At 42.4% G+C, this 19575-nt stretch overlaps 1 protein-coding gene across 1 annotated transcript in view; it reads left to right on the top strand.

Moving 5' to 3' along the window:
* Nucleotides 1-8847: 8847 nt before the first annotated feature.
* Nucleotides 8848-19575, top strand: part of TSHR (thyroid stimulating hormone receptor) — a gene marked incomplete at both ends in the record, with an annotated part of 95149 nt that continues 84421 nt past the window's right edge. The window contains one exon of the mRNA XM_084891586.1: nucleotides 8848-9017. Coding sequence (XP_084747712.1) covers nucleotides 8848-9017 — 170 coding nt within the window. The remainder of the gene's footprint in view (nucleotides 9018-19575) is intronic.

Below are 19575 nucleotides of genomic sequence, written 5' to 3'. Positions count from 1 at the left end.
AGTACAGGACCCTGCTGGCGCCGCTTGGCCCTCTGGGAGTTGTAGTCCGCATCCTCCTCAAAGCAAGGAGTTACGAAGGGACTTAGCCCCAAGAGGAACTGCAAGTCCCAGGATGCCAAACGACTGTCTTCGGGTGGCTTTCCCGGAAAAAGCGGGATTCGTTGGCACCTGAGGCCTTAGGACGCGCCCTCTTTCCCTGTTTTTTTGTTTTGTTTTGTTTTGTTTTTTAAAGGGCCAGAAGTATATATTGAAGACAAACACCAGATAGGGAGAGAGTTGCCTTGGCCCAGACTGTAATTTAATCAGAAAAGTCTAATATATTTATTTCCTTTACTTAAAAAAAAAAAAAATCAAAGTAGTTACATAGATTAACATACACTATCTTTTTGTTATTCCTTGGGGAATAGGCAGGTGTAATTTCCAGCAGAAAAATGTTAAAAATCCCCTTCGTGTAATACAATAATACTAGTGTATTGTGGTTCACAAATTCTTAGATCTGGAAGGGGACAGAAGATTATCTAGTCACACCTTTTAAGCCTGGAAAAAGTAAGCTCTCAGCTCATTGATGACAAAAGTAGAATTTGAGAATGTCACTTCAAAACTGCTGCTAGAGTGTCATCTCTCCACTTATTTTGGAACATGAAAGAGACTTAAGTCCACTCAGGAAAGTCCGTTTCAATCGCAAAAAAATAATTTTAAAAACCTCAACAAGGAACTGAGCTTTGGAAAAGCTAAGAAGAAGTGAAAATCCAAATTAGTCACAAAGATGGTCACTTCCTCTGTGAAGCTTTCCTGGCTACCTCAAGAAGAGTAAGATCACTTAAGCAACATGGGTTCTCTATTCTAATAACTGTGTGCTGTAATTATCCATTTCCTTGTTGGTCCCTTACATTACATTCTAAGCCTTTCAAACACAGTGACCTAACCTTTTAAAATTTCCATCCTCCCCCCCACTCTTTCACACACACACACACACACACACACACACACACACACACACGCACATACACACTAATAATTATGACCTATTATATCATACTAGAGGCCCAGTGCACAAAATTCTTGCATGGGAAGGGGGGTCTCTGCCAGCCAAATCACCCTTCACTGCCTCTGCATGCCTGCCTGATTGCCCCCAACTGCACCCCAACCCTGGCCTGGTTGCCCCTAACTCCCCCCCACTAGCCTGGTCGCCTCTTACTGCCCCCCCTGCTGGCCTACTGGCCCCCAACTGCTCCCCTCTGCCTGCCCAGTTGCCCTACGGCAGCCTGCTTGTTTAGTCGTTTGGTTGTCCCTCACTAACCCCCCTGCCAGCCTGGTCATAGGCAGCCTCTTGTGAGGGAGTGATGGTCAATTTGCATATTACCTTTATATTTTATAGGGTTTGATATATCAGTAGCATTAAAATATTTTTCCTGGTTGGCCAATACTGAAAGGTATATGTTATTTTATAACCAGTTTGAACATAAAATGATTATTCTAAGGACATACCTATGTATTGGCATCCATCTTCAAGTTTCTTGTTCATAGCTGTATTCCAGAATATACTCATGCTCAATTCGGCAGCACATATACTAAAATTGGAATGATACAAAGATTAGCATGGCCCCTTTACACGAGGGAAGCATCCCATATTTTAAAGAAAAAAGAAAAAGAAGAGAATACACTCCACCGGACACAAATGTTAATATAATTAGGAACAGTCATTAAATTGCCCCATGGGCATTAGAGAAACTTTATTTGTTTACATTTTAATTTTTTAAACAATTGCACTCATTCATTTAATTCAGCAAATTTATGCTGAATCTTTCTAGGATCTAGACATTATATTAGGCACTTGAAATGTAATGAAAATGAGGAGAATAACAACCTAGCTTCTGCCTTCATGTTGCCAAGGGTCAAGAAAATATGAAGAAGAGCAGTGCCCAAAAGAAAAGAAATTCCTGAGTGGGGATGTGATAAGAAACAGAAAAAAAAAAAAAAAAAAAAAAGAGTCCCAGAATGGAGAGTTGGAGATTTCGGGGTTGGGGGTGCGGTGCAGACCTGAAAGTGTTGGAGGAAAGCCCATGTCCATAGACTGCTCAGTTTCTACTCAAGCAAGTACTATTCATAGTATGGACCTCACTGTCCACCCATTGGCATGAAGAGAAGACAGCCTGCATTTTGCACAGTGATTGTCCAGCACAAGTAGTAACCATCTATTCCATTCCACATTGTTCCATCTAGCCACTAGATGGCCGAGCCTCCTTGTAATATCACCAGACAGTTGTAAGTGATAAGAAGGAAGACAGAGCACCAAAGTGGGATGCTATGGGTAAGGTTAAAAAGAAATCTCCAACATCCTAATTGGAACTACCCAAAATACTCTCTGAACCAAAGCACAAAATGATCATAAATGGTTGTTAACTCTTCCTGCGTCAACTTTTCAAGCAAACTACAAATCTAGGAAAGTTAAAATAGAAGACAAGATGTTGCAAAGATGGTATTGCCAACTACCCAAGGAATCATCTTCAGCTATGCATGTGTGCCATTGATCCCATAATATTCTTTTCAGCGACACACTTATTAGTTATTGGTATGTGTCACTGTCAAGAGCATCACAAATGTAAAACACAGCAATTTGTTTGCATTTAAGTCAATATGAACAACTATTAATGCACAAATCCAAAACCATAAAATATTTTTATTATAGCTAACTCAGATAGCCTGTGCCCCACTTTAATAGATATTTTAGAGCAGGGGGAATAAAAACACGAGTAATGCCACACTAAATACCACTTTCTGATATCTGGATCATGCTAATAATTCTTCTACAAGAAGGAAAATGTAATGTTCTTAAGTTATTCTCTTTCATCTGTTATATTTAAAAGCATTTTTGGGTTTAATGGATCAGAGTGCAAACACTTTTCTTTTAAACAGATTGATCTTCTTATCCCATGTTTTTATTTGCCCCAGTTTCAAAGTTAGGCTGAGGAAATAAAAGTGCCTTTCTGATTACCATAGCAATTTTCTGAGCAGGGTATTAGAATACTAAAGGCCCAGTGCATGAATTCGTGCACAGAAGGGGTCCAGCTAGCCCAGCCCCAATCAGGGTGGATTGGGGCCAGGCCTGCCAGGAGGAGGAAACAGCAGGAGATTGGCTGGCCAGCCTGCCCAGATCATCTGATCAGGGCCAGGCCAGCTGAGGGGAGACGCCATGGGTGATTGGCTAGCAGGCCTTGCCCCCAATTGGGATGGAGGGCCTATCAGGGGTCATTGGCCAGGGGAGGGGCTGTGGGATGTTGACCAGCAAATTCCACCCCCAATTGGTATGGGGGCTAATCAGGAACAGAGCTGGCTGGGGGGAGGGACCATGGGCTGATCAGGGTAGTGGGGACCCATCTGGGGCAGGGCCAGTCAGGGGGAGAGGCTGCAGGCGGTTGGCTGGCCTGCTCTGTGCCTTATTGGGGTAGGAGGGGTGCAATCAGGGATGGGACCAACCAGGAGGAGGGGCTGCGGGGCAATTGGGGTCCTGAGGGCCTATCAGGGGCAAGGCCAGCCAGAAGGAGGGATTGCAGGAGGTTGGCTGGCTGGCATCATTCCCAGTTCAGGCTAGTTCACTGGCCACAGTGGACATCATAGTGACCAGTCATTCTGGTCATTACAGTGTTCCGGTCACTGGCTTTTTACATATATAATATAGATGGTTATCCTGAATACTTGGTCCAATTTCCTGAAATGAAACAGGTAAGCATGGAAGATTTTACTTACATCATGACCACCATTAAGCCAATTTCATGTTGCCTAAATCTTTATTAAAATGTTACAGATTTTTGGCATACCACTTTTCAGCAAAAATGGAGTAGCATAGAAGCAGAGAACAGACTTTCCCTGTCCCAGAATTTTTAAAAAGTAAAAAGTTCATAGGCTGGTTGGCCTATGAACCAGGAAGTTAAGGTTCAATTCCGGTCAGGGCGCATGCCTGGGTTTTGGACTTGATCCCTAATGGGGATCATATGGGAGACAGCAATCAATGATTTTGTCATCATTGATGTTTCTCTCTCCTTCTCCCTTACTCTTTGAAATCAATAAAAAAAATATTTTAGAAAAAGAAAACAGACAAAACATATCAAACAATGCTTTTCAAGACAATAGACATTATATAAAGGCCAGTGATTTCCTAACAGACAGGAAACAAACAACATGAGCCTTATGATCCCCACAAATTCCTGCCTTGAGAGAATTTCCAGGTGATGGCTCACGGAGAAGGAACCCAGGCAGAGCTCATTGGATGCTTTGTGTTGACAAGACAGAGATGAGAGTTTGTGAAAACCAACGTAGATGGACAAACTAACGAAGAGAAGAGAGCTACATACAGAGAAAACTCTAAAGAACTATGGAATGTCTCCTTGGAATATTCAGGTGAATATGTGAAGAAACTGAGGCTGTAGAAGGAAGCATCTAACAAGACTGGGGAGGAGAAAGTACCTATCACTCACACAGGACCAGGAATAATGATTATGTCCACCAGCCAGATGGAGACACTTCATAAGTCATAGAGTATCATGTAGAGTGCTCAGAAGAGTCTTGCCTCAGGAGTGAGGAGTAATTGGTGCTAGTATAATGCTATTCCCATCCCACCACACAAGCCTTGATAGCAAGACCCAAAAATATCAAACTATTTCCAATTTCCCCAGATCTGATAACAAATCTCAAAAATATTTCTATGAAAACAAATAATCAAGTACCCAAAGAGGTGACATTTATAATGTCGGCAATCCAAATAAAGATTATCAGGCATGCCAAGAAGAAGAAAAATGCAACACATTTTAAGGAGAAAAATCAACCAATTGAAACTTAACCAGAACTGATAAAGATATTAGAGTTATCAAACAGGGACATTGTTAGGGGTTGAATTGTGTCCCCCGAAAAGGTGAACTGAAGGTCTAATACCTGGAATGTCACTTTATTTGAAAGCAGGGTGTTTGCAGATGCGCAAGTTAAATTGGAGTCATGCTGAATTAATATGGGCCCAAATCCCGTGACTGATGCTTTCATGGAAAGAGGAAATTTAGAGCAGAGACACAAGAGAGAAAACTGTGTGATGACAGAGGAGAGACTGGGGTGATGTGAGCCAAGGACATCAAGGACTGCTGGCAACCATCAGGGGCTGGAAAGAGGCAGGAAAGGAATCGCCCTTAGAACCTTCAGAAGGAGCCATGACCTTGCCAACAGCTTAATTTTGGACTTCTATCCACAAGAACTGTGAGTGAATTCATTTCTGTTGCTTTAAGTCATCAAGTATGTGGTGCTTTGTTACTAGGAGTCTAATACAGACAACAAAAGTGCTTTAGATGTCAAAAGTTACATAGAGATAGGGGAACTATGAAGAAGGCCCAAACTGAAATTCTAGACATATACATTTCACCTGACATAAAAAACATTCTGATGGAATCAATGGCAGATTAATTATTTCAGAAGAAGAGAATATTGAATTTGAAGATATAAAAAAGAAACTATGCAAAATGAAAAAGAGAGGAAATTAATTTGTAATTTAAAAAAGCATCAATGAAACAAAACACAAAAAAAAGCATAGATGAGCTTTTTTGTAAAACAACTTTAATTAGCCTAATATAAGTGTAATAATTGGAATCCCCAAAAAGAGTAGAGAGACATAAGAGGACATAAAAAATAAATGGGGATATAATGGCTGAAATTTTTCCAAAATTGATGAAAACTATAAATTCGCCCTAACAGTATTGCTGAGTTGATTGGAACATCATCCAGGACACCAAAAGATAGTGGTTCGATTCTCAGTCAAGGCACATACCCAGATTGTGGTTTCAATCCCCAATAGGGGTTGTGCAGGACGAATCTGATGGATGTTTCTCTCTCATTAATGTTTCTCTCTTTCTCTTTCTCCATCTCCCTTCCTCTCTCTCTAAAATTAATAAAATATTTTTTTTAAAAACCATAAATGCAAAAAATCAAGAACCTCAAAATCTGCACAAGAAATATGAAGAAAGTACATCAAAACACGTAATAATCAAAGTACTTTCAACCAGCGATAATCAGTCTTAAAAGCATTCTGAGGGAGAAAAAAAAGCATGTTGCAAAAGAAAATGATGACATTTGTCCTTTGAAATAACAAGATTGTGGAGCAATATTTTTAAAGTACTAAAAGGAAAAAATACTTTCAGTCTATAACTCTGTACCTAATAATGCTATCCTTTAAAAATGAAGGCAAAATTAATACTTGTTTGGACACAAAAAAAAGATGGAATAATGTATATCCATCAGATCTGTACCACAAGAAATGTTAACAAAAATGTTCAAAGTAAAGTGTTCAAAGTAAAAGCAAGATTATGTCTTTTTTAAATTTGACTTTAGAGAGAGGAAGGAGGAGCAATTTATATTGTGTGTGTGTGTGTGTGTGTGTGTGTGTGTGTGTGTGTGTGTGTTAGAGGCCCAGTGCACGAAATTCATGCATTGGGGGTGGGGGTGTCCCCCAGCCCAGCCTATACCACCCCTCTCACAATCCAGGTCTGCTGGCTCCCAACCATTTGCCTGCCTGCCTGCCTGATTGCCCCCAACTGCTTCTGCCTGCCAGCCTGATCATCCCCTAACCACGCCCCTGCCAGCCTGATTGATGCCTAACTGCTCCCCTGGAGGCCTGATTGCCCTCAACTGCCCTCCCTTACAGGCCTGGTCCCTCCCAACTGCCCTCCCCTGCTGGCCTGATAGCCTACAACTGTCCTACCCTGCTGGCCATCTTGTGGTGGCTATCTTATGTCCACATGGAAGTGGCCATCTTTGACCACATGGGGGCAGTCATCTTGTGTGTTGGAGTGATGTTCAATTTGCATATTACCTTTTTATTAGAGAAAGAAACATTGATGTGAGAGAGAAACATCAATCAGTTGCCTCCTACACATGCCCCAAACAGGGATTGAACCCACAACATGGATATGTGCCCTGACTTGGAATCAAATCCATCTTTCATTGTACTGAATGATGCTCCAACCAACTCAGCCACACTGAATGGGGATGTTTTTGTTCGTTTGGTTATTTGGTTGGTTTTTTTATTGAAAATCTAGAGGCTCAGCACATGAAATTAATGTGTGGGTATGGTCTCTAGGCCTGTCCTGTGATCAAGGCCAGCTGCCACAGCTGGCTCTGCCCCCTGCCACCACCCATCCCTGGTTCCCCATTCGTGATCGGTGCCTGACAGCCAGGGGAAGGGATTGAGAGGTCGGCTATTCCTGCCCACTTATTGGTCCTATCCCTCCTACAGGTGGCCATCAGGCGATCGGAGCATGTCAGCCAGGGAAAGGGACCAAGAGGTACTCAGTGCACCTCAGAGTGTCTGATCCAGAAGTCATTCTGGTCATTTTGCTATTAGGGTCAATTTGTATATTACCCTCTTATTATATAAGTTAGTATTCCACTGTACAGATGTACCATTGTTTGTTTACCCATTGCCTAGTTGAGGAACACTTGGGTTGTTTCCGGTTTGGATTAATTATGAATAAAGCCCTAAAAACATTGAAATATACAAATTTTAAGCATACAGTCCAATGAGTTTTTTTTTGGGGGGGGAATGCATTCTCTTGCCTCCAGTCTAATTAAGATACAGCACATTTCCATAACCCTGGTGAGTTCTCTCCTGTGTTTTATGAATCAGTCTTCCCTAAATAGTGTACTGATTTCCATCACTATAGTTTCCCCCTTCTGTCCCAGAAAGTCACACAAATTGAATTACGCAGTTCGTGAAGAATTGATGGTCTTTTCATCCCCAGAAGAATTAGTAAGTAATTGAAGGCTTTTAAGAAGGAAATTGGCACAATCTGGTTTATACTTTAAATGATTATTTTTGGCTACTGTGTGAAGAATGATAAGCAGACGATGGTGTGCCACTTCGGTGCTATTTTTCTTCCCATCTTTTGCGGGGGGGAGGAGGGGAGAAAAGCGGATGTGTATGACTCAATAAAATTCCAGGCAGTGCAGAATTTACCTCCAGGCTTCAAGCCAGGTCCAGGTCGCAAGGCTGGCTTCAGAGCACCAGAACTGTTCCTGCCATTCCCTATTCTTCCCAGCAGATGGCCCCAGAGCCTCGCTCGCGGCCCATCTCCCGCCTCACCAAGCCCAATGTGAGCTGCAATGTGAGCGGACGCCGCCAGGTGACTCCTCAACACAACTTCTGCACAAAGCGGTCGGGTTTGCTCTAAAGTTGGGGAGCAGTGAGGGTCCCCGAGAGGTATTGCGCACCGACTTCGGCCGCACCTCAGGCTGGCATCCTCAGAGGCGCTTTGGGCCAGAAGGATCTGGACCCCGGTCTGCCGGGGTCGATGCATCCCGCGGGGAGTTTTCTTCGGAGTGTGTGAGCGCCTAGCGGGGAGAGGAGAAGGGGGGGAGCTGGGGAGAGGGGTCCTGGCAGGCAGCGTGTTTAGGAGTCTGCCCACGGGAAAAGGTGGCGGGCTGGACTTAAAGACAAGGAAAGGAGGGGACTTCTAACCTAGGCTTTGGAAAGAGCTAACGGGAGGAAGGCGTGGGGCTGGCTGGAGAACAGGGTGGGGACAGCAGGGACCGGTGTTGAGTGTCCGGGAACAGACAGAGCGGGCTGCGCGGCTCCGGGCTGGGAAAGTGAAGCCAATAGGCTTGTTAGCGTGGAGAGTTGCCCAGGGAAACGGAACACTTGAGAGCCTCTCCTTTCCCCTCTCCAAGCCTCCTCTTTGGTGCTGAAGTCACAACCCCCAGGAGTCCTTTTGCTCCCACCCCTCCCTCTCTCCTCCAGCCCGGGAGCCCGGAGCACAGAGGGCAGAGAATGAGGAGGTAGTGGAGGATGAAGGAATGGCCTCGGACCCGTGGAAAATGAGGCCGGTGCCCCTCCTGCAGCTGGCGCTGCTCCTCGGCCTGCCCAGGAGCTTAGGGGGAAAAGGGTGTGTGTCTCCGCCCTGCGAGTGCCACCAGGAGGAGGACTTCAGAGTCACCTGCAAGGATATCCATCGCATCCCAGTCCTGCCGCCGGGGACACAGACTCTGTGAGTACCTGGGAGAGGAGAGGGGAGGTCCCAGAGGCCCAGGGCAGCCCAAAAGGTGGATGGAAGTGCACAAAAAGAACTTGAGAACAGGCCAGAGGGTGTGTGTGTGTGTGTGTGTGTGTGTGTGTGTGTGTGTGCGCGCGCGCGCATGCGTGCACAATGAATAAAAACTCAATCCCATAAATTTGGGATTGCTGACCTCATAGTTATTTAATAATGCAGGAAATGGTAATAAAACTTTGGTACAAGATGAAAATGAGGGTTATTATTTTTTAAAGAGCTATTCTGTATAGTCCCTGCTCCTCGCCCAGGCTAAATCTTCCTTTTACCTCAGGTACGAATAAGATTAGTAGCAATTCAAGAACTGACTTTTCTATCTGATATTGGGTAATAAAAATTTGCAAAAAGTATATTTCTCCTTTTAGTCTTCCTAGATGGGAAATTAGCTGGTCTGCTGCTTCACCAAATAGTTGACAAAATTTAGTCAGGTATTCTTTTTTAAAATATACCCTTTATACTTCCCATGAAGGTAACTTTGTATGAAGTACCTAAGTTACTTTCTCAAAGGTAAACTGCCCACTGACATAGTGGATCCAGGAATTTCCTTTACCATAGGCATGGGGGAAGAATAAAGAGGTGAAATTTCATAAATTGCATTTTATCTGCATATTAAATGATACCAAAAATTGCCCAGTGGTTACTAGCCTTATTGGGGTGTTACCATTTCATCCTATATAATAAAAGCCTAATATGCAAATTGACCAAAAGGCAGAATGACCAGTGGAACAACCAGTTGCTATGACACACACTGACCACCAGGGGGCAGAAGTTCAACGCAGGAGCTGCCCCCAGCCCGCAGGTCCCAGGCCAGCCTAGGCAGGTGCCAGTGGGGGCCTCTCCTGATCACCCTGCTGGTCCCCCTGCAGAGGGAGGCGATTGGCAGCATTAGTGAGATGATCAGGAGCAGGGCTGGCTGGCAAGTGGCGCCAGGCCGGCCAAGGTGGGTGCCAGTGGGGGGCCCCCAGATAGGCCCACCAGTCACCCCACAGATTGGTCCTGATCACCAGCCTGGCCTAGGGGCCCTATCCATGCATGTATTGCATACACTGGGCCTCTAGCAAGTTATATAAATGTCTAATCACTATGCTGTACACCTGAACCTCATGTAATATGTATGTCAACTGTAATTGATAAAATTTGTTTTTAGCCGAAAATGTCTTGGCTCAGTGAATAGAGCATCGGTCTGCGGACTGAAAGGTCCCAGGTTCTATTCTGGTCAAGGGCATGTACATTGGTTGCGGGCACATCCCCGGTAGGGGGCATGCAGGAGGCAGCTGGTCGATATATCTCTCTCATTGATGTTTCTAGCTCTCTATCCCTCTCCCTTCCTCTCTGTGAAAAAATCATTAAAAATATATTTTTTAAAATTATTTTTAAAAGTTACCGAATTAGAAACAATGGTAAACAAGTTCTATGGTATGCAGCTTCCTTAAGAGACATTTAAATCAATGACCACTGAAAGGATAATTACAGACAAAAGCCAGGGAAAAAAGGCTTTCTTGGGTGGTTAAAAATAGAGCACAAAGAAAGAAAAACGGTAAAACAACATTGGCCAGTTAAACCTAGTTCAGGTAAGAAAGTACAAGCTATTAATGTAGACACATGAAAAGCATTGATGAAGTTGCACATCAGGATTTTCCTGGGACTGTAGCTGATAGGGATATTAAACAGTGGTGAGTGTTGTTTGGTGATTAATGTTACAGCACAGGTTCTGTGCTCTAAGATACCTCCATTTCTTATCTTTCTGGATTGATTAGTGCACTAAACTCCAAATACTGCTTTATTCTCCATGCTCCAAACACACAATAAAATACATTCTTTACTTCTGATTAAACACCTGCATTGACTCTTCATGGCCTCCAGGATGAAACTCTTTTGTACAACCTCTGAGATCCTTTAAGACCTAGTCCAGTCTTTCTCTCAAACCTTATGGCTCCTAATCTCTCTGATCAGAATTCCAACTCCTACTGATCAGAATTTCCCGCACATCCCCCCAAGTTATTTGCTATCACAACTAACTGTCTTTGCCTTCCCTCTTACATTCTACCCTTCCTGCTTAAAGCAGTTTTTGCTCTGTCTTCATCTGGCTAATACCTACTTCAAGATCCAGATAGTGCCTGGCTGATATGGCTTAGTGGTTGAGTGTTGACCTATGAACCTCGAGGTCATGATTCAATTCTGATCAGGGCACATGCTGGAGTTGTGGGCTCAATCCCCAGTAGGGGGCTTGCAGGAGGCTGCCAATGGATGATTCTCTCTCCTTCCCCCTTCTTTTCTCTGAAATCAATATAAACCAGTGGTTCTCAACCTTTCTAATGCTGTGACCCTTTCATACAGTTCCTCATGGTGTGTTGACCCCCTACCATAAAATTATTTTTGTTGCTACTTCATAACTCTAATTTTGCTACTGTTATGAATCATAATGTAAATATCCATGTTTTCCGATGGTATTAGGTGAACCTGTGGGTTCAGGTTGAGAACCATTACTGTAGAGCCTAAGACCATTGGAAAACACAGATATTTACATTACGATTCATTATAGTAGCAAAATCATAGTTATGAAGTAGCAATGAAAATAATTTTATGGTTGGGGTCACCACAACATGAGGAACTGTATAAAAGGGTCACGCATTAGAAAGGTTGAAAAACACTGATAAACATATTTTTTTAAAGATACAGATTAGGGGTCAGTTCTTTCCAGAAGCCTCTCTTGATCCATGACTCTTAGGCTGGGTGAGCTCCCTCCCCACAACATTCTGTGTACGACCTCTATCCTAGCCCTTAAACATGGCATGCTTTTCTATAACTTGTCTTTGCATGCCTACACAAATAGGACATGAGCTCCTCTAACCCAGAAACTCTGTCATTCAACTATGGAACTACTTTGATGTTCAAAAAAAGTTTAAATGAGTGAATGACCGAACATAAATATGCTACTCTCATTATTTGCTGTGAGAATAAAGAAGGCCAGAGAGACCACTTCTTCAGAGACTTCTTTAAAGGTGGCAGAATTTCAAGTCATTGAAGAGAAACGAGGCTCTGACAGTAGATGTGAATTTGGATTCATCCTGTTAATTCCACCAAATGATAAGAAGAAAGGGTAACATCAGAGAAAGAGTGATGGAGGAGGAGTCAAGAAACCTGCATTCACTTCACCCCTCCCTCACTGACTGTGAAATTATGTGAGATCATAGATGTAGGAGAACCCAAGTTTCCTTCTGGGTAAAACAGGGTTTAGTTGGGTGCTTTCTGATGTCTGTGATATTCAAGAGTGAATCCATTGAGCCACAAAGGCTAAGGATAGAGACAGGAGCAAGGAGAATCTGACCTTAAAACAATTGATTGGGATGGGGATATTGATAGGCAACAAAATTTGTCACTACCTTCTTCATAACACACTGCAGGTCAAGGTGAATCCATGGGGGCAGCTTTGTGCACAAAAAAGACTTACTGGGGTTAACCTTTTTTAATGCACCCAATGGCAGGGATTGCAGGAGGCCAGTGAAGTAGTGCTGTGTGTGTTTTAAGAGCCCAGTCCCAAAGGTCAGACCCACTCTAAAGAGGCCACACCCACTCAGTACTGCTCTCAGATCCCTTGGTCTAGTGATTTCACCTGCATGAACAAACCCTGGCTATCCTGGTGTCTATTTTTTTTTTTTTTAATTTTTTTCAGAGAGGGAGAGGGAGAGAGAGCTGGAAACAATGATGAGAGAGAATCATTGATTGGCTGCTTCCTTCACACCCTCTACTGGGAATCAAGCCCACAACCGAGGCATGTGCCCTGGCCTCCTGGTTCATAGGTCGAAGCTCAACCACCAAACCATGCTGATCAGGCCTGGCATTTTTTTCCTACAGTTTTACATATATCTCCTTTTTCCCCAATTGCCCCCCTCTCCCCGACCATTCCCATCCTGGTTAAGGCCACACCGCCCCAGTGTCTGTGTCTATTGGCTATGTTAATATACATGCATATAAGTCCTTTGGTTGCTCTCTAACCCCCACCTCTCTGCCATTTGTCTCTGGGTCTATTCTGGTTCATCAGTTAATATTGATCATTATATCCCACATATGAGTGAAATTATGTGATATTTATCTTTCTCCAACTGGCTTATTTCACTTAGTATAATGCTCTCCAGTTCGATCTATACTGTTGCAAATGGTAAAAGTTCCTTCTTTTTTATAGCAGTGTAGTATTCCATTGCGTAGATATACCACCATTTTTTAGTCCACTCCTACTGGTGAGCATTTAAGCTGTTTCCAAATCTTAGCTATTGTTTGAACATAGGGGTGCATATATCCTTTCTGATTGGTTTTCTGGTTTCTTGGGATGTAGTCCTAGAAGTGGAATTACTGGGTCAAATAGGAGTTCCATTTTTAACATTTTGAGGAAATTCCATACTGTTTTTCCACAGTGGTTGAACCAGTCTGCATTGCCAGCAGCAGTGCACAAAGGTTCCTTTTTCTCCACATCATCACCAGCACTTGTCATTTGTTGATTTGTTGATTTGTTGATGATAGCTATTTTGACAGGTGTGAGACGGTATCTCATTTTTGTTTTGAGTGGCATGTCTTGGATGACTAGTGACTTTGAGCATGTTTTCATATGTCTCTTGGCCTTCTGTATGTCCTCTTTTGAAAAGTGTCTCTTTAGGTCCTTTTGCCCATTTTTTTATTGGATTGTTTATCTTCCTTTTGTTAAGTTGTATGAGTTCTCTGTAAATTTTAGAGAATAAACCCTTATCTGAAATAGCATTGGCAAATATGTTGTCCCATACAGTGGGCTTTCTTGTTGTTTTGTTGATGGTTTCTTTTGTTGTACAGAAGCTTTTTATTTTGATGTAGTCCCATTTGTTTATTTTCTTCTTAGTCTCCATTGTCCTAGGAGCTATGTCAGTAAAGATATTGCTACAAATTCAATGCAATCCCCATTAAAATATTTCAAAAATCTATAACAAACTCTTCAAAAATTCATCTGTAATAATAAAAATAATAATAATAAAAGATCCCAAATAGCCATAGCAATCCTGAGAAAGAACAAAGTTGAATGGATCACAATACCAGATATTAAACTATATTACCAAGCTATGGTTCTCAAAACTGCCAGGTACTAGCACAGAACAGACATAAAGACCAATGGAAAAGAACAGAGCACCCAGAAATTGACCCAAGCCATTATGCTCAATTAATATTTGACAAAGGAGCCGGGACTGGTTTGACTCAGTGGATAGAGTGTCGGCCTGCGGTCTGAAAGGTCCCGGGTTCGATTCCGGTCAAGAGCATGTATGTTGGTTGCGGGCACATCCCTGGTAGGGGGTATGCAAGAGGCAGCTGACCGGCGACTCTCTCTCATCGATGTTTCTAACTCTCTATCTCTCTCCCTTCCTCTCTGTACAAAATCAATAAAATATATATTTAATAAATAAATAAATAAATAAATAGTGCTGGGAAATTTGGTCAGAACATGCAAAAAAAATGAAACTAAATCACCAAATTACTCCATACACAAAAACAAACTCAAAATGGCTAAAAAATTTAAATGTAAGATGGGAAACAATAAAAATCCTATAGAACTTCATAGGCAGCAAAATGGCACCTATTTTCTTATATCAGCTCTGATAGCACAGTAGCACACATAGGAAACACTCAGCACACTTAAAATATATTGTTAAGTGAGTGAATTTTATCTGGAATTATCAAGCAATTAAAAAGTTTTTTTCCTCCAGAGCTGAGAAATTGTTAACTTGATCTATTTCATTATTTTAATACTAGAGGCCCGGTGCATGAAAATTCATGCACTGAAGAGGGGGTTCCTCAGACTGGCCCTCTCACAGTCCAGGAGCCCTCAAGAGCGGGAGATGACCAGGGGAAGGCAACACCCATCATACCTTTGCTGCTGCCACTGCCAGCAGCACAAGCCTCACCCAGCCCTGGTTACCTGAGCCTCAGGTGACCCTGGGTGGCTGGGCAGCCACCATCCAAGGCTTGCCACTGCATTTGGCTAGCCCTGGGCAGCTGAGAAGCTGACATGTGAGTTTTGCCTGCACCTCAGGCTGGCCCTGGGCAGCTCGGGGGCTGAGGGGACTGGGGGACCCTGGAGGCAGGCTCTCAGCAAAGCCAGGCCTGCCAGGGGGTGGGCATGGCATGCCGCACGCCTGCTGCTCCAGCAGGGCTGAAGGGACTGGGCACCACCATCTTGAGGCTGTGGGCGTGGCCATTTTGAAGGTATGACAGTCAATTAGCATATCCCCTCCTTATTGGGTGGTGGTGCCACCATATTTGTGACAGCGTGAGGGTCAATTAGCATACCCCTTCTTTATTAGATAGGATTTCCTTGTTGTACAAAGTATGTTTATTACCCTTCAGATGCAAGATTGATTACCTGGAGGTTCATGGGCTTCCTGGGGGTCCATGCTGTACTCCTGGGAATCTGTGATAAAGTGAAATTTTGAATACAAGTACATTAGTGCACTGCTGAATCTATAACCTTCCTCAGATTTTCAGAAATGCCCTTGACCATCCCCTCCCCCTCCCCCCCCCAAAAAAAAAGTCAAGAAATTCTGTTTTGGAAGAATTTGGCATTTTTGTTTAATAACTGCATATTTGATATTAAATGTGACTCAATCCTCTTATTTTATTATAAAGAACACTAAATAAATAAAAAATTGCCTGACCTTTGAATGTGATATTTTTTCTCTGAAACACTGTATTACCTCCTGATGCCTCACACATAGCCCTTGAATAGGCTCTTCATGCAAAAGTTCACTAAATGTATTTTAAAGTAGTTTACAAATAGACTTTACAAGTTTCTAATGCCTCGTATTTGACACTAAATGCTTCATACTGGCCCTGTTTCCATTGTCACTGACACTGGGTGGAATGCTTAATTACCATATTACCTTAAATTGGCCCAATTAAAACACAGTTGAAGGAAATACTGTACATGGGGATAATGGTCCCATGTGTTCAAAGCTACAAATTGGATTTTTAAAGGGTTCCATTTAGGTATCAGACTCTACTTAACTTTGCTTGATTTTGGTTAAATCCTTAAGAATATTCAGGGTGTTTCAAATTTTCTTTCTTAAAATGACAGTAGTGATTTTTAAACTTTCTTATAAATGTTGTTCTTTTACATGTAGTGACATGTAAATATGCCCTGGATTTTTCTGCCACAGCCCTACTTAAAATATTTTACCCTCAGGATAGTCCAGGAATTCAAATATTTTGTCATCATCTTAACTCAATTTTCCACAACCCTCTTGCACCTGGGAAGAGTACCCTGTGTCCCAGTTTTTCTTTGAAAAAAACCTGATCCCTGTATTTATATGATACGTGAAGCCTTTGGCTTACATCTTGGAGGCATTAGCTTAATTTTACCCACACCCGAGTGTTATTGTAATTACTCCAGAGAGGGATTGAAAACGTCTCTTCTTACTGCCAGCTACTGTCACTCCGTATTTTGTTATTTCCATCTTTTGTGAACTGGGAAAGGAGAAGCCTAACCTTGGGGAAAGGATCTGTACAAGACAATGACCAGGACCTAAAGGGAGGGCACCCTTGAGGGGCTCGCCTGTGACAGTGTTGAGTGGGCTTGGTGACTATTCTGTTTCCTTCTCAACACTCTTCTCAGTTATTTCTGGCTACGTGGCCATCCAAAGATTTGAGATGACCAGAAACCTTACCTCTAGATAGGTGCTATTTTATTGCAACTTTTCTTCCTTCTTACCATTCTTCTTTTTTTCAATAAATACTCATTGATCACCTATATACGCAGATACTATTCTAGGCATTGGAGATATCTAATACATGACTTCATTGATCTGATATTCTAACAAGGGGAAATAGCCAAATAATAATAATAATAATAAATAATAATAATAATAATACACATAGAATGTCAGATGATGGTAAGTATAATGGAGAAAAATTAAGGAAGGAAGAAGGAGAAGGAATGCTAGAAGTTGCATTTTAAATGTTCTGAGAAGGCCTTACTGAGCAGGTGACATTTGAATATCAATCTTGGGAGAGAAATTCTGAATAAATGCCAAGACCTCGAGGTAGGAGTACATGGGAGGAGCATGCATAGTATATTTAAGAAGTATCAAGGAGAGAAATGTGTATGTTTAAGAAGTAACAATGAGAGAAATATGGCTGAAGCAGAGAGCGTTCTGGGAAATGAGATCAGAGAAGTTTATGCAGATGATGTTGTACTTTGTAGACACTATAAGACATTAAATAAATCACATGAACTGATTTACATTTTACTAGGGTCACCCTGGCAACTGTGTTTGTTAATCAGTTAAGTGATGACAATAGCTTGGACCAGCTAAACAGCAGGGAAGGAGGTGAAAAAATGGTTGAATCTTGGATTTTATGAGGAATGCAAAGCCAACAGGATTTCCTAACAGACTGTGGAGTCTGAGTGAACTCAAGAGCTAATGTCTTAGCCTGGGTTCTCCAGAAAGCAGAGCCTGTGTGACAATCTTACTGAGGGGTGTGATTTGGGGGGGGGGGGGTGGACACAGAACGGTAAGATGGGGGAATGAAATTGGCATAGAGGGAGAGTTGGCTGCTGCTTAGAAGCAAATAGTTGCTGATCCCACGGGACTCCCCGTGAATTCCGATGCTATGCATCTCAAGACACTTACTCTAGGAGGGAGGAAAGGGAAATTACATCCATCAGCTTCTAGTTCCCAGGGTCAAAGTGTTAATTGCACCAGCCTTCCATGTTTTTTGTGTATAAATGAAGAGTTCCCAGATAGTGACAGAAAAGCTCCAGGGCGGGAGGTGAGACCCTGCACTTGACTCTCCAGTCACTCCTCATTCCCCCTCTGCCCGTTGCCCAGGCAACCACTAATATGCTTCTGTCTCTATGGATTTGTCTGGACATGTTATATAAATGGAATCATACCACATGTGATCTCTGTACCTGGTTTCTTTTATATACTTAGCAGTGTTTTCATGTTTCATGTACACCATAGGGATGGAAAGAGTGTGGGCAGTCAGACAAGTGGCCTGAGGGGAAAACACAGGTCAAGAGGCCAAGCGTTAGGTACTTTCAGGAACTTTCAGGATGTTTCAGGAAGGTTCATTTCTGACACTCTGATACAGAGAGCAGCCCCTCTCCGTGTCTAAATGCCTTACACCTTAGATCTAACCATCTGAACACCAAGAATGTCCATGCTTTTTTCTCAGAGGCTTAGAACCAAGAAATCGCTTCCCCATGTCACAGGTTTTAAGAGACCCTGGCCTGTGAAGTTTTCTAGCCAGTTGGCTGAGGAACACCAAGCGCTTATCCTTCTGCATCCCATGGCAATCTTAGTCAACACGTCTAGAAAGAGGTGACTTCATAGCAATGTATGAGTCATTACCCGTTAACTCTTTACCCTTTTAAGAGCCAATGAGAAAGTGAATTAGAACTGAACTTTTACACATCATTATTAATTTAATATCCTGGAAGCTCAATTTACTGTTCCTTTTGGTGTTATAGCTAATTAGTTGTTTTTTTCAGGGTCAGGAATATTCAGTGTAATTTTTTTTGGCCCACTATTCAAGTATTACATAAATAAACATTTTTACAATTAAAAAAAAAAAAAGAGCTAATATGTATGCAAAGGGCTTTTCTCTGTTCTAGGGAAGCTGCAGAACTCAAACAGTATCCTTTTTGTAATGGGGATTCTTGTAATAACATTGGCTTCTATGTCTTATTTTATTTCTTTAAAAATTTTAACCAACATGCTGATAAAGAAAATTTGCTACAAAAAAAATTTTTTTTAAGGTTCAATGAGAGAAGTAGAGTCGTCTTCCCCTTATGTTTACCGGAGATTACTTCTCAGCTATTCTTTCCACCCCACTCTGGGCTTGGGCTTTGAGGCAGATGTGTGTTCAAATTCTAGCTCTCCACCAACTTGCTGTGTGGGAGACCATTTGCTCAACTCACAGGATGAACAAACTAATGAAATCTATTGCAGCTACATCACGGAGTGGTTATGAGGATCACGTGAGATATTGTTAGCAACACGTACATGAAATACCTGCTAAACCAGAATAAAGCTTTGATCACAGGTTAACTATTATCACTAATGCAGGAGTGGGTCTGAGACCCAGAGCTGGCAGTGTGGGCATTACATCGGTTTGTAGAGGTCAAGCTCTCATGCAGGGACCATTCAGAGGCTGTTAGGCTTGAGGGCTGTGCAGCCTTAGTAAGAAGAGCAAACGCATGTCCTCCATGCAAAAAGGACATTTTAAAGATTTATAGGATTTTTTATCTTCTGCCAGAGATACTTATCCATGGGGACTTAGTGTTTGTAGGGTAAAGTAGCCGAAATTCGGACTGAACCCGATTGGGCATAAATAGGGTGCATAAATCTGTAAGAAGGATTTTATCTGTTCAGTGTCAGATTTTGGCTGAAAAGACTGTTAGTATTTCCAAACCCTCCAGATGCCCCTACTTAATGCTTGGCTGGCCTTCTTAGGTAGCAAAACCAAGTTGCCATTTCAC

This window comes from Pipistrellus hanaki (assembly GCF_964339955.1).
Source record: "Pipistrellus hanaki genome assembly, chromosome: 1".
NCBI classification, from domain to species: Eukaryota; Metazoa; Chordata; class Mammalia; order Chiroptera; family Vespertilionidae; genus Pipistrellus; species Pipistrellus hanaki.
This window is presented reverse-complemented; position numbering and strand designations above follow the sequence as displayed.